Source organism: Moschus berezovskii, chromosome 4 (assembly GCF_049115385.1).
Source record: "Moschus berezovskii isolate FMDL1 chromosome 4, NW_MosBer_1.0, whole genome shotgun sequence".
Classification (NCBI taxonomy): domain Eukaryota; kingdom Metazoa; phylum Chordata; class Mammalia; order Artiodactyla; family Moschidae; genus Moschus; species Moschus berezovskii.
This window is the reverse complement of record NC_142463.1, coordinates 25,219,877-25,234,835: the sequence shown is the minus strand read 5'-3', so window position 1 is coordinate 25,234,835 and position 14,959 is coordinate 25,219,877. Positions and strand designations below refer to the sequence as shown.

The 14,959-nt window shown below is 55.5% G+C and overlaps 1 protein-coding gene across 2 annotated transcripts; it reads left to right on the top strand.

Annotated features, from left to right (window-relative positions):
* The first annotated feature begins 8,376 nt into the window (after positions 1–8,376).
* Positions 8,377–14,291, top strand: DMRTA2 (DMRT like family A2). Of its 2 annotated transcripts, XM_055402606.2 has the most exons (3): positions 8,377–8,754; positions 10,269–10,832; positions 12,185–14,291. In XM_055402606.2, the coding sequence occupies exons 2-3, from the start codon at positions 10,277–10,279 to the stop codon at positions 13,234–13,236; spliced, it is 1,608 nt and encodes a 535-aa protein (XP_055258581.2). In that variant the 5' UTR covers positions 8,377–8,754; positions 10,269–10,276; the 3' UTR covers positions 13,237–14,291. The 2 variants fall into 2 exon arrangements, with proteins under 2 accessions (XP_055258581.2, XP_055258578.2); XM_055402603.2 differs by lacking the exon at positions 8,377–8,754 and having other exon boundaries at positions 10,217–10,832.
* Positions 14,292–14,959: the final 668 nt, after the last annotated feature.

The following is a 14,959-nucleotide window of genomic DNA, read 5'->3' as shown; positions in this document are numbered from 1 at the left end:
AGGCAAAAAAAAAGTACTGAAAAAGGAACAGTTTTCCTCTCTGAAGACAGAGAAAATCATTCATCCAACAACTGCTAACAAATAAGAATATCCAGTACACCTGAGTCCGCTAGTGTCAAACACTGAGGACTTTACATCACTTGTGTTACTGAAGCCTCACGATGCGCCCATGAAAGCCTTAGTGCTACTCCCAAGTGACAAAAAGGAGGAAATGTGACAAAAGTAGGACTCCAGCCCAGGTTCGCTTCCATACTGGCAGCCCTGTTTAGCCAGGCCTTGTGACCAAAGGTGCCGAGGATGTGTGAAAGGTGGTGCTGGACTCTTGCCCAGCAGTGAGGCACAGCGTGGCCCATCCTGAGGGGTGAAGTGGGGTTCTAGGTGCACAGAAAAGAGTGAAGAAACCCCTAAGAGAAGAGGCTCCAAACACCTGCCTCCACCCGGCCTCCACCCATCCCCAGGGGATCAGTTCAGGGAAATGAGGGTGACGAAAGTGGCCTCAGCTCCTCCAAGTCACAAACCAGTCTCTTCTGTAGATGCAGAGAACAGTTCGCTTCCCCCACCCCATACCTAGCTGGATGAGCCTAGAAAAGTCACTTCTCTCAGGTTCCTCCGATATGACATGATGTGACTGCATTGCTTCAGAGAGGGGACAGGGGAATGCAGAGGCACTTGGAGAGCTTGCAGGGTCACACTGTGCCTACTGTGCCTCTGACAAGGATGGTAAGGGATCCAAGGGGCTGGGTACTAGAGCATCAGCAGAAATTTCCAGGTAACTTACTGGCCTGGGCTTAGGAACCTGGAAGGGGGAGCGGGGTTGGTGGTCTGTACCTAGTTATCACCTCAAGCCTAGAGTCTGAACCACCCACTGGGGCACAAAGGCCTATTTGTGAGCCAGCTTCCTGACCCCAACCTTGCCACCACCGCGGCCAGGAGAGTTAACATGTTGGGCTCCAGGTCAACCAGTTTCGGGTCCTGAACCAGTCATGCAGCTTGGAACTCACCCACCATACACAGTTTAAAGACTAGGGCGGTCCTAGCGCAAAAGAATGGGTGGAGGGAATGGGCGGTGGGGCTGTGGGGGTGGAAGTTAGAATAGCAGAACTCTTTTATCTGAGGGAAAGAGGCCCAGGGTGGGGGCTGGGGCTGCCAGTGAGGGTGGGTTAGGTCTCTTCCCTCCAAGCCCCATCCCTCCCTCATATCTTCATTTTGGTCAGTGACCTGGGGATTACAGTCTGGGTGCATAACTGGGTTATGCATAACTGGGTGCTAACACACGCATTTCTGAAGTGGAGTTGGAACTCAGACCGAGGTGACAGCCTAGCCCTAATGCCTGTCCTCTTTGAATTCTCTTCCCCTGAAATTTGGTGGCCTGGCCACTGCCCTCCTCCAAGTAGTCTGATTTCAGGGTGGCCAGGAGGTGAGCCCAGCGTGGGTCACATAGCACAGCAGTGACTTAAGTTTAGATGGCCTGTCGGCCCCCAGGGCTGATTCCCCAATTGCTGTTTCCAAAGGCCGTCTTGGGAGATGGAGACCAGGAGAAGAAAACTCCAGAAGACCGCCCTGCAGGTTAACACCATCTTCAAAGTCCCAGGAGGACCTGCAAATCACATGGGCCTCTGCAATGTTTTGTCTGTGCAAAATTGCCTCTCCCTCCCTCCCTTCCTTGGCCTGGTCAATTCCAAGTCCTTCCAAACTCAGCTCCAGGAAACTGTGAGAACTAATTTAAAAGGGGGAGGGGTCAGAAAGGAGACTGGTTTCAAGATAAATATACTATAACCCATAACTTTCTTGTGCTCCTGTCATAACTAGTTAGACACTGTAATGAGTGCAAAGATTTCATTCACAACAACACATAAAATGCCAAGGAATGCTTAAGAAACAGAATTACAGGAAAAAAAAAAAAACACGACAGAATTTACAAAGGGCTGTAAAGGTTGTGAGTAAGTGAAAGTCATTCTGGGTCCTAAATGAAAAAATACCATATTGTGAAGATGTATCATCTCCCTCAAATGTCTAAAGGCAGTTAAATCAATTTCCAAAGGGTTTTTGGAACTAGCCTTAAACACTCTATTTATTTAGAAGACTATCTTTCCAAAATAACTATGAGAATTTGGGGAGGGAGGGAAGAATCAGGAATCAGAAGGTGACTTGCCCTTTCAAGCATTACAGAACTACAGTAATTAAAAGGGTGAGACTAGGGCAAAAGGAAACAGATCCCTAGATGAGAAAGCGCAGAGAGGACCTGAGTTCACCTGAGAAGGCAGAGTATGGCATTTGGTCAGTGGGGACATGGTGAGTCATTAAGCGGTGCTGTAATAACTGACTAATCATTGGGGGAAATTAAACCACAAACTTCCTTCACATATTCCAATATTAATTTTCTAATTAATTTCAAAAATGTAAAAAAATGTAAATTGTAAAGTGCTAATATATAGTAAATACTTTTGGATAGTTGGATTTGAAAAACTCTTGTTAAGTATGATCTGTAAATAGAATAAAGAAAAAAATGACAGAAGTAACTACATGAAAAATGTTAGTTTTGATATAACAATAGCAATATAGGATCAACAAAAATGGAGAAATGCAGCATATGTCCAGATGAGAGGATACTGCTGATTTTACTATATAAAGCAATTACAAATTAAGGAAAAGAGAAGCTATCTGTTAGAAAAATAAGTTAAGATATACACAGATTTTTTTAAACATGAGTGACCAACACATATGGGAAAAACTAAGGAAATGCAAATTACAGTGACAGTAAGATCCCTTTTTCCTGCTTGAACTGGCAAAGATTAAAAAGATCAGCAAAATGCACTGCTGTTGAGTGTATCCACTGATACAACTTTTCCTGGGTGCTGTTGACAGGTAGCAATCAAAAACTGAAAAAAGCCTCTGACCCTCTGACTAATCAGTCTTATTTCTAGGAATTTATCCTAAGAAAATAATTAGGCAAATTCACAAAGGATGTTTGTTGTATTTTTTTTATTATAGCAAATATTGGGAACAAATTTAAATACCTATTAAAAGGGAATTGGTTAAATAAATTAGGGTACATTCATACAATGGAATATTAAGCAATTCTTTAAAAGATTATGTAGATATATTGATTGATATGAAAAGTGCTTATCATATTTGCAAATTTTAAAAAGTAACAAAAAGTGTATTTTTGTAAATGTAGGCACACAGAAATATTCCAGATACACTTTGCTGAGATGTCTAAAATGCTTTACTTATCAGATCAGGCAGTAATGTTTCCATTTGGGAAACTTACAGGCTTGCATCAGGGGTCCCTTTCTTCAGAAGGTTCCTCTGACCCTTCTCTGCCCACTCACACCTCAGCCCTGTACTCCCTGGGAGGTCATTGTTAGGTGACTGGGTCCACAGTTGGCCGATGAACTCTATAAGGTCCTATCGCGGTTGACTTATCTCCAGTCCTCAGGGCCAGGCACATACAAGGTGCTCGATATTAATGAAATGAATGATGACCAATGTTCACGTTTCCGTGAATAACCAGCGAGTTGAATAGAATGGAATCGACTGAAAGCCCCCAGGTCTGACCCTACCAGCCCAGAACTGAAGGTGAGAAGAAAAACGCCTAGAAGTGGGAGTCAGATCTGAGTGCCGGTCTTCCTCTGGGCTCAGCAGCACTGCAGCCCCGGGCAAGTCACGTCGCCTCGCTTAACCTTGGAACCTCGGCCTACTCATCCGGAAAGGCGGCACGTCACACCTCCCCCAAGGACTGCGGACAAGCAAGACAGCACACACCAAACGTTCAGCAGAGTAGCGGTACACAGTAGGCACTCAAAACTAGAAGAGAGTAGGGGGGTGATGAACATCACTCTGCGCGTTTGTCCCAGGCTCAGATGCGCTCAACAAGAAGGATGTGGAGATAGGAAGCCAGGCGGCAAGGGGCGGCCGCCCCTCCTGGGCGCGACCTGCCGAGGCAAGGGCTTGAACCAGAGGAGGGCTGTGGCTGGGGCTCTGCCTTGGGGTTCCGGCCGCGCTCTCCGCGTGGATGCCCTCGCTCCCTCCGCCTGCAGCTAGGTCCCCGATTTACTCTTTCGCTAGGAGAGTTGAGAGCCTGGGAAGAGGCCGGTCCTGCGGGCGCCTGAATAAGGGTTCCGAGAGGGGCCTCAGGCCCAGACATCCACCGTGTCCAGCGAGAGCCCGCGCCTGGAATCCTGCAGAACCTGGACTCTGGCTTTCCTGGTACACCCGAGTTGGAACTCTGCTGTGTCCCGTACTAGTTGTAAGATGTGGGACAAGTCACCTCACCTCTCTGAGTCTGTCTTCTCACCTGTCAAGTGGGATAACAGGACTTGCCTCTCAGAGGCAGAGGGTGGTGTGACTCATGAACGCATGTGAAGGAAGCATGAGGCGCAGGGCCCCTCACAGGACGAGCACCTGCCAAGTCAAGCGCCACGGTGGCAGAGGGTCTTTGTGGCCGCAAACCTGTATCTGGGTCTTTGGTCCTGGCCTAGGCCAGATCCGAGGCCTCAACCACGCAAAAAGACCATTTTAGGGGCTGGGGACCGGGACTGCAAACCAGGCTGCGCTTCTCCCTGTCCATCTGGGGGTGCACGCGGCAGACAGCCTTAATGAGTTGAACTGGAGGAAGATGTCGTTGTGTGTCTGTGCGTGTACAGGTGTGTGTGTATCCATGCGCACGTCGTATGCACAACAGCGTCTGTAGTTGTGCTGGAGACAGCGTGCTTGTGGCGGCCCGCGTAGACTCCTTCTCCCCTTTCCCCGCGCCCCCTTTCCCGGTAAGGAGTTTCAGCCAAACTAACGGAATCTGGCGCGGCCAGGGGAGGGGCAGGGACGGGAGGGGCAATTCCGTCCCGAAGCCACTGATTTGGGGATAATTACTTTTAATGTCAGAAAGATTTAGTTTAATATCATCTCTATTAGGCTGCCGGGAGGGTAATTAAACGGGACGCGCCGCAGCCGGCAAACAGATGGCGTCTGCTCGCTCCGCGGCCGAGGGCAAACAGCGCAAAAGTCACTGCCTCCCGGGTCCCCCATCCGCGTCCCCAGCCCGGCTCCTACTTAGCGCCACCGCGCCCCGCCCCCAGCCCCCTCCGCGCCCTCCTACAGCCCCCAGCCCCGGCCTCACCCTGGGCCCCCACCATGGCCGTCCCTTTGTACCCCACCACCGCCTGGGCGGGGGCGAAGGTTGGGGGCCAGTCTCAGACATGCAAGCGGTAGATTTTCGTTGCTCGGAGCGCTCACCCGGGGCCCCCACAACTTGGCACAGCAGAACTGTGTGTGCAAATGAGTTTGAACTAAGAGGACATGCGTGAGTGAGTGTGTATGTGTGCGACTGTGTGAAGACGGGCTTTCTGCTCTTCTCACCTCATTTGTCCCAGAGGTCTGACTTTCTCTGCGCAGGGTCCGGCGGCCCGCTGGGCCCTGTAGTCGTGTTAGGTCCGTGGAGGAGCCAGGCACAAGTGCTTGTGCTCCGGTCTGGGTGTTCAGTCACCTGGGTGGGAGTCTGTGGACCTCTGGGTGAGAGGTCGCACACCGAGTGGATGTCTCAGAATGAGAACATGCTTATGAGAGGGCTGTGAAGTCCATCAAACTTTCGGAAGGGGTCCTCTGGGGTGGCAGAGCAGCGTCAGAGATGCGTTTAGATCCCCTGGAGAAGGAAACGGCAATCCACTCTAGTCTTCTTTCCTGGGAAATCCCATGGACAGAAGAGCCTGATGGGCTACATCCCATGGGGTCACAAGAGTTGGACACGACCAAGCGACTAAACCACCACCACCACGTGAGGTGCTCAGGTGTGAAGGAGTGTCCAAGACCTGTGCTGAATGAGGTCACACGTGCAGATTGTGTGTCCAGCTGTGAAGCCACACTCCAGCGTGCTGTGAGTTAGGGGAATACCCCCTAATGCCTCAATCTGGCCATGATTTCCCCACCCTTGGCGGCCAGGTCCAGTGACCCCCTTCCGGTCTGCTCCCCTCTGAGCGCACAGCTCAGATCAGGACTAGCGCGAAGTGGCCTGTGGAGGTGTGAGTACTGCCACCTCGTCGGAGGACGGTTACTCTAACTCCTTCCATGACACATGCACTCACATAGCATAGGGGGACATCAGAACCTTAGGGACATCAAAAGAAAAGATTGTGGTCCCGGACCTGTTGGGTTGTGAATGCGAGGAGAGAGGCCAGGCTCTAGGGATGGGCAGGTTCCCTCTGGTTGAGCAGGGGTCCAGGCTGTATCCTCTCCCCATCTTAAGGAAATGAGATTCCTTCTACACCAGCGGGATAAAACGCGGGGACCCCAAACCCTGTGCCTTGACCCTTGGCTGCCGCAGGATCACTGGGACGGGAGTGGGGGAATTTCACAGCGGCCTGGCCTCAACGCCCACCCCCCCGCCTCTGCCTCCCAAACTAGGCGGACGTCTATATTTCTTTTCGTTTGGGGTTTAAAATTACTCGAAAACTTTATCCAAGGGAGCTCTGGGAGGCTCCTGCCCCCAGCGCCAGATTCTCTTCTCTCTCCTCCAGCCACCCCCGCCCTCCCCCCTGCTAGGGTGCAGTTAACGCATAGATTTCCTTAACCTCATAACCTCAAGGTGCTGGAAGGTGGGGGTCTGGGTCCTACGCCCCTGCAGGACTGTTAACCCAGACTCACTCCCTTACCCTCACTCAGAGCGGGAGACCCAACGGGGGCCGACACCTTTCTCTCTAAGGCTCCAGCGAGTGGAATTTGCTAGGGGCGAACAGCCCGGTTTCTATCATTATCGAAGACCGTCAAGGTCTGAGCATGTCGCACGCGGGCCTGGTCAACTTTCTGGAAGCAATCCCTCCAGTACGTGCCAGGCGCTTCCGCGCACCAGCCCCTCCCCTGCCGCGGTCCCCGGCTTGGCTTGGCGGAGGAACTTGCGCGATGTTCTGCGATGTGCAGTGGCAACCCCGCTCGTCTAGCCTTTCCACCCCAGTTGCCCAGCCCCGGGCTCAGAGGCGGCTGCGCGGGCAGCAGTTGACCTTCCAGGTGGGAAGGGCTGCGTCCAGAGGCCCCCGGCCCAATCTCCGCACCCAGGACGGCGGGCCACGCGGAAACGCTTGGTCGGGAGTGGAGCGAGCACGGCAGGAAATTCACTTTTATTTTCTCATGAATTAAATGAATTTTCTTTACTTTCGGAGTAAAGAGAAAAGAAAAAGAATGAGAGAACAGTAGAACGAGGAAAAGACAGAAAGAAAAGGGAAAGAGAGTCAGAGCTTGAAAAACCCGAAGCGATCCCGCCCGAGGACCGCGGCATTAATTCCAGATGTTGCCCCATTCAAAAGGGAAACAAAATCCGAAACCTGTTACCTCAGCGCACCGAGCTGTTCCTCAGAGCCATGACGTCAGGACGCGAGAGTGTGACCAAAGTTAAAACTACTCTGGGGGCCCGCGGCGACCTTGTCTCCAGACAGGAAGGACAGACAGACTGATGTGCGTCCTGCGTTGAAGGGGATCTGGGGAGTCGGAGAGGCCACTTTTTACTTTCGTTTAAAAAAGAAAATAAAATTGCTTGTTAACTTAAAACAACGATGAAAATAACCCCAGCACCACGGAAAAGGTATCTGGATGCTGCAAAAGTGAGGACGAGAAAGCGCAAGATGGGGCAGAAGGACGGGGTAGGGGGGCTAAAGGCGCAGAGCGCACTGCCCCGGCGGGCGCCGACAGGAAGCGCAGTCTCATTTCTCCGCTCCCAGCTCCTTTCTAAAAACGAAAATCGTCAAGTCACACTTACCCTCCGTGATGCCTATCGTATCAGGACTTTCAAAATAAAGGAGCTGAGTTTTAAAGGCGGCAAAGGGGGAAAAATTGTCTCAATTACCCCAAACGCGTCGGACTTGGGAGCAAGCCGAAACAGAGTGGGATAAAGGCAGGAAAAATCGTCCTGGCATTTATGCCATGAGCACCCTCCCTTCTCCACTCCCGTGCTCCCATTCCACCCCCACCCCGGCCGCGGTGATTGAATTGTCACCTGCCCCCATCCCGCCCCCGGCCGCCAGGGCTACTTGGGAATGTCGGCCTTGCCAAGCGCCCCTAGCCAGTGAGAGCGGCGCAGCAGAGCCGGCGCCCCAGAAACCGAAGGGTTACACACGTCTACGTAGAGGCGCACCGGACACGGTAATTAGGCGCAATTCACACGCTCTAGGGCACACGGAAACTACTCGTCACGGTATTTTCAACGCTCCTCCTTGCCCACTTTTTTCCACTCCTTCCCTGGCGCGCCCCCTCCCCTCCCCGAGGCGCTCAGAGAAGCTTTTGGAGTTTCGAATCTTTCGGACACTGTAGAATGCGGGGCTCCCCGGACGCGGGCCCGGCCAATCAGAGCGCCGTCTGCCTCCCCTGGCCAATGGCAGGCGCCACATTGTTGTCCAATTCTGTCTAATGGAGCCCTAAGGAGCAACAATAGAGCGGGCGAGCGGCTCATTGAGAGTCTGGCAGCGCCGGGCAACTGGGGCCCGGCTGTGCGCAGTGTCCGGCGCGCTCCGCGAAGGGACGCGGCGAGGGCCGGGTCGCGGGTTCCAGCCAGTCGATCCCTAAACGGTCCCCCGGCTCCGATTTCCGACGGAAGGGTTGAACTGCGCAGCGTTCAGAGGGGGTCCGGAAGTTCGGACATGGTGACTGAAGGAGGGTGACGTGGTCAGATCAGGGGCCGGGGGCAAGGGGAAGAGGCCGAGAGCGCCAGCGTCGCGGGCGGAGCTGGGAGGCGCGCGCAGCGCCCGCGGAGGAGGATCCCCGAGCCCAAGCCAGGTAGTTGAGGGCCTCAGGGAGGGCGGGGGTACGCGGCCCGGCCTTACGCCCCTGTTGACGAAGCCCGGGCCACTCTGGCTTTAGGGACTGCGCGGCTTGAGGGGCCTGAGGCAAGAGGCAGCGCTCACTGGAACGGGGTCCAGAATTTTTGCGCGGAGACACCAGGATCCGGTCCCGGGCTCAGGCCGGGAACCCGAGACCCAGAGGAGGCCGCGGCGGAAGCTTAAGAGTTGGGCCTTCTTGGGCCTTCAGAGGCCAAGGCGCAGGGGTGGGACTTCTGTGTTCTCCGAGACCCAGTTCCAGAGGCGACTCCCAACGCCTCGGTCCTGCCAGCTTGGGCCGTTCAAGTCCCACCAATCCAACTCCGAGACCAGAACTTGGGAAATCTGCTCCGGAGCAGGGTCCCGCGGGGCCCCTGGATGGGGAGGGCGTGTCTGACGACTGGATCCCTAAACCAGGAGGGGAGGGGAAGGCGGGGTGAGTGGCTCAGCGAAAAGGCTCTCTCTTCTGCAATGCCTAACTTCTGCAAGATACTTTTTCCTCCCCGACTACTCCAGATTTCAAGGCTAAAAACTTGTAGTTTTCACTCGATCCCCAGCCCAGCCTATGCCTGAGGGTTCTATTTTTCATGCACACACCTCTCCTCCGCGTGGACCCTCGGTCCCAGACCCCAATATCACCTGTTTCTGGCTGTTTTTCTCGCTTCTCATGCTAATCTTCGGGGTGGGTTTGCCTATTGAAAAGAAGTTTCTTGCTCTGAATTTTCTATTTAATCCTCATCCTCAGGCTTCCTAAACTCAGCTCCACAACCATTTTCTCTTACTCCCTGGAGGCTGGTACCTTGGAATTTGGAGCCCCCACATTCCCACGGGTCCCTGGGCCCCTGGGCCTAACTTTGCCCCTGAGTTTGTTTCCTCGCCTTCACTCCACTTCCTAGAGCTTTTTTTTTTTCTTGATTTTTTTTTTCTCTCTTATTCACCTCTCACCAGCGAAAACTGTTCCAGCCCCACCAGCTGATCTCCATTCCTTAGTGCCTCCCTCCTCGTTACCCTTCTACAAAACCGAACGTTTCGCTCCAGATTTTCCTGTTTTGGTCTTGGCACCAGTCTAATTGTTGGGTCAAATTTTTCTCTCTAAGCTGAGTCCCATCAAACAAACCTTCTCTACCCGACTAACCTCAGTTAAGCTAAAGTTTGGATTTTTTTTTTTAAGAACCCACATTACACTCATCTGAACCAGTGACTTTCAAACTTTTTTCCCCAGCGGAACCACTGATTCAAATGAAATCTACACACAGGGCATAAATGAGTTATAAAGTGGGGTGAAGGAGCTGGGCATTTACAAGGAGGCTCCAAAGCAACTCCTCCCAGCAATTTGGTAATCGCTAGCCAAACTGTCCTCTGCCTAAATGCCCCCTCTCTAAACCTGGATTTCTCAAGGGTTCGCTTTAGCTTAGTGCACCATGCGCTCCTCACCGCAAGTTTCTCCTCTCTTCCCACGGTCTTCCACGCCAGGTCCTGCCATGGAGCTGCGCTCTGAGCTGCCCAGCGTACCCGGCGCGGCGACGGCGGCGGCGACAGCGACGGGGCCGCCCGTGGCTTCGGTGGCGTCGGTGGCAGCGGCGGCGGCGGCGGCCGCTTCGCTACCGGTGAGCGTGGCGGGCGGCTTGCTACGGGCGCCGCCGCTGCTGTTGCGGGCTGCGGAGAAGTACCCGCGGACGCCCAAGTGCGCGCGCTGCCGCAACCACGGCGTGGTGTCTGCGCTCAAGGGCCACAAGCGCTACTGCCGCTGGAAGGACTGCCTGTGCGCCAAGTGCACGCTCATCGCCGAGCGCCAGCGCGTCATGGCGGCGCAGGTGGCGCTGCGCAGGCAACAGGCGCAGGAAGAGAACGAGGCGCGCGAGTTACAGCTGCTCTACGGCACCGCCGAGGGCTTGGCGCTGGCCGCCGCCAATGGCATCATCCCGCCACGACCTGCCTACGAGGTCTTTGGCTCTGTGTGCGCAGCCGACGGCGGGGGGCCGGGAGCAGGAGCGCCCGCGGGGACCGGGGGCGGCGCCGCGGGCGCGGGGAGCTCAGGTGAGGAGAGGGGATCAGGGACGGGTCCAGGGATGCGAGGCCTTAGGGACTTAATCTCGGTACTGAAAGAGTAGAATCCCGTTCTCCAAATGCCCCAACTGCTGGAGTTGGCCGCGCACCCAGCTCCTAATTTGGGGCATGAACACACAAAACTCTCCTTTCTCCCCTTTCTGAAGCATTTGCACTTTATTCCTTTCTTCCACCGCAGGCCCCAAAGTAAAGGTTTTAATCTTATCGCCTCTACCCCAACGCAGGGATGTCCCAGCTTCCTTGGTTAGTTCACTGGGTCATCTCCCCAGCGCGAAAACCCACGCGTTTTATCTTTTCCTTCTTTCTGCGCTTCTCCACACGCCGCAGATTACCCACCCCACCCCAACCCCCCCACCCCCGCCCTCGCCCTCGCCCCGCTCCTTGCCAACTCTCTTCAGAAATTCCACTGTCTCCAAATCTCCCCCGCCCCGCTTCGTTTTCTCTAGGTATTGAAGACACGGAATTCCTTTTAAACCCCTCAGTCAGCCCCCCCGGGCGAGATTTCCTTTTCTTCTGTTCCCAGTGTTCCCTGATCAACCCCCTGCTCCTTTTTTCCAGCTTCTTTCCCCACTCGGCTCTCTTTTCTCAGAGTATGCACTCTCTGCCTTCTCTCAATCCCCTTTCCTCTTCCCCCTCTACCCCCTGTCCAGTCCTCTCTTTTTGAGACTCCTTAGGCTGTTTTGGTAGGGCTGGGAATTAGGCCAGGGATGGGGAGGGGGCGGTGTCTCAGCTTCCAGCTTGGGAGGGAAGAACTTCTTAAACTCTTGATTTTGGAAAGGATGGATTAAAACAGAGGGCTCTACTTTTGCCTGTAGAGAGGCTTGGAATCTTATAAACGCCCGAAGTACCTTCCCTTACAGGCTGTGCTGCCCAGGGCCAGAGAACACCCGGAGCTGGGTTGGCTCCTGGAATCACAGGGATAGAGTGAGGCCTTCTGTGCAGCGTGGTGGGACAGGCGCGAGTTGTGCTGGCTGCTTTCTGAACTCTGGGTCAGGCCGCTTCCCAGAGCCGAGCCAGACTAGCAAGAGTGAAGGTGTTAGGCACAGTCGTAGGAAGAGGGTCACTGGACATTGAGTTTACAGGGCATATTGGGGTTCTGGGTACAGAAAGAGTGTGCTGTGACAGCCTGGAAAGAAAGCTAAGGCTATAGGAGTTCAGAGGGGGAAGGAATGCTGGAGCAAAAAGACAGGCTTTGGAGCCCAGTGAATGAGGGTTGTGGGGCTCAGAGGGAAAGGAAGCTGGAATCCGAAGGGCTCAGGTGCCACAGGGTGCGGTCATTTGCGTGCTAACCCCTCCTTACATAACCCTTTCTCCCCTCCTAGAGGCCAAGTTACAGAAGTTTGACTTGTTCCCCAAGACGCTGCTTCAGGCAGGCCGCCCAGGCAGCCCGCAGCCGCAGCCGGGAAAGCCCTTATCACCCGACGGCGCGGACTCGGGTCCTGGGACATCATCCCCAGAGGTGCGGCCAGGCTCGGGCTCGGAGAACGGCGACGGCGAGTCCTTTTCGGGGTCACCCCTGGCCCGGGCCTCCAAGGAGGCAGGTGGCAGCTGCCCAGGCAGTGCTGGCCCCGGAGGTGGCGGCGAGGAGGACAGCCCGGGATCTGCCAGCCCTTTGGGTTCAGAATCCGGTTCCGAGGCCGACAAAGAAGAGGCAGAGGCCTCGCCTGCGCCAGGGTTGGGCGGGGGCCCGGGTCCACGGCAGCGGACGCCGTTGGACATCTTGACGCGCGTCTTCCCGGGCCACAGGCGGGGCGTCTTGGAGCTGGTGTTGCAGGGCTGCGGCGGCGACGTGGTGCAGGCCATCGAGCAGGTGCTCAACCACCACCGTGGGGGCCTGGCCGCCGGCCTCGGCCCCACCGTGCCCCCAGACAAGGCCGCAGTGGGGGCCGTAGGCGCCGCGGACGACGCGTGGCCTGGCCGCGTGGACGCCGCGGCCGCCGGGGGCCCGGGGCTCCCCGCGCCGCTGCAGGCGGGCCCCGCCGCACCTCCTCACCACAGACCTTTGCTGGCCGGCGCCATGGCGCCCGGGGCTCTGGGCTCGCTGAGCAGCCGCTCGGCCTTCTCGCCACTGCAGCCCAATGCCAGTCACTTCGGCGCCGACGCCGGCGCCTACCCGCTGGGCGCGCCGCTCGGCCTCAGCCCCCTGCGCCTGGCCTACTCGGCGGCGGCGGCGCACAGCCGCGGCCTGGCCTTCATGGCTCCCTACTCCACCGCTGGCCTGGTGCCCACCCTCGGCTTCCGCCCGCCCATGGACTACGCCTTCAGCGATCTCATGCGCGACCGCTCGGCCGCCGCCGCTGCTGTGCATAAGGAGCCGACCTACGGCGGCGGCCTGTACGGGCCCATGGTCAACGGCGCCCCTGAGAAGCAGTAGGGCGAGCGGCCCCGAGCCTGTCGGCCCCCAAACAGCCTGGTCCCCGCGGGCCGCCGGCCAGTCCTCACCTGGTGCGCTCTCTGCGCCCCGGCTGGGGTCCTCTTGCTCCGTGGTAGTTTTCAGTTTTGTTTTGGACAGTGGATGGGGAGAACCGAGCAGAGAGGAGCAGCTTCGGTGCAAATGTTCTCCGAGGGGATGCGCCGCCCATACCCTCGATCCCGACCCCCTCATCAAGTCTCCCCAGCCCTTCGAAAGGCCAGGAATTCTTGAGAATTCAGAGGCTGCAGCCGCCGCGCCAGCTCCTGCCTCTCCTGTCTCTATGTTCGTCCCACCTGCCCGCGCTCGCAAATGGATGGCAGGATAGCCTGTCTTATGTGTCTCCCCTTTCCTTAAAAAAGTTTAAATATTATCTCTAACAAATATAAATTTAGGATGTATAAATCTCTTGGCACTGAGTCGAGTCTTTGGGACACACATATATATCGCTATCAATTGTAAAAAAAAAAAACGGAAACAAATTCTAAGGTGCACTTTCCTCGTTGCGGTATTTGTCGCTCTCTTTGTTGCTTATGCCGATAAGCATGGGTTTCCTTGGTGCAGTGTGAGTTTTTATATATGTATAAATCTATATATAAACTATACATATATATACAAGCCAGTGTATAATGTTATAAATGGAATTCTAAGTTATTAATTGTAATCTGTAGGTGACCTCGGTATTAACGTGAAAAATATTCAAAAGCAGGAAAAAAAAGGACAAAACGGAAAAAATTAGACTATGCGCGCTTTGTACTTATCAGGTTTTATAGATAAAATATATCGTAAACTCGAGACGAATCCTGCCCACCCGCCCCTCTTGCCTGCGGCCGGTCTCTCCCTAAGGAACGGTCAAGGTGCGCACGAAAGCAGGAACGGAGTGACGTGTGACTGAGCCAGAGCCGCCCGCTGGAGCCCATCCCCGCCTCCCCGGACTCGCCGAACACCTCGGCCGAAGGGCCGGCAGCGGGAAAAGCTGCTGCAGAGAATGGCTCACTTTGTGCTTTCCTTTGCATAGACATGAGCTAGAAATAAATGTTATTTTCTAAGAAAACAATACCGAATCCCGTCCCGCTTCTCGGGAGGCCGGGTTGAAAAATCTTAATTTCTCACGGGAGCCGCGGTGCCCGGGAGAAGCTTGGCCGAGGTCCGGCGGGTACTACGACCCTCGGGGGTGCTGGTCGAGGACACTTCCAGCCGCGCCTGGGAGAGGCGTGCGCTCGGCGCTCCAGGAGGAGTGGCGCCCGCTGCTCGCGTGGGGCCTGGTGTCCCTCCAGCTCCCGCTCGGACGGGTGGCGGGGTCGCCTGGCCAGTGTTTTCTGTCCCTGGGATCCTGCGAGCCTGGCGGCCCGGCTCCTGTTCTCCTCTGGGCGCCCACCGCGAGCCTCCCTGCTGGGTTTTGAAACGAACCGCAGCCGAGGCACAACCAGGCGACTGGGGCGGGAAGGCTAAGACCGTGCTCCGCCAGAGGCCTGGGAGTTCTTTTGGGTGGTGGGGTGGCGGTTGCTGCCTTCGCCCTAGGCAGTGTAATCTGAGAGCGGCAGTAAGGACGCGCTTTCCAGCCCGACCTCAGTCCTCACTCCGTACCCCTTTTTCCTTCCTTGCTTTAGCAGAGCGGAGGAAATTAGCGGCTCCGGGCCGACCCCCTCCTCCGGCCTCCCGCGTCCCTCCAGCTCCCAGCTGGGTG

What these genes read in the sequence shown, in the direction of transcription:
- DMRTA2 (XM_055402603.2), top strand. Translation starts at nt 10,217, where the DNA reads ATGCGCTCCTCACCGCAAGTTTCTCCTCTCTTCCCACGGTCTTCCACG. An exon ending in CGCGGGCGCGGGGAGCTCAG is followed by an intron (nt 10,833 to 12,184) that starts GTGAGGAGAGGG and finishes CTCCCCTCCTAG; the next exon opens with AGGCCAAGTTACAGAAGTTT.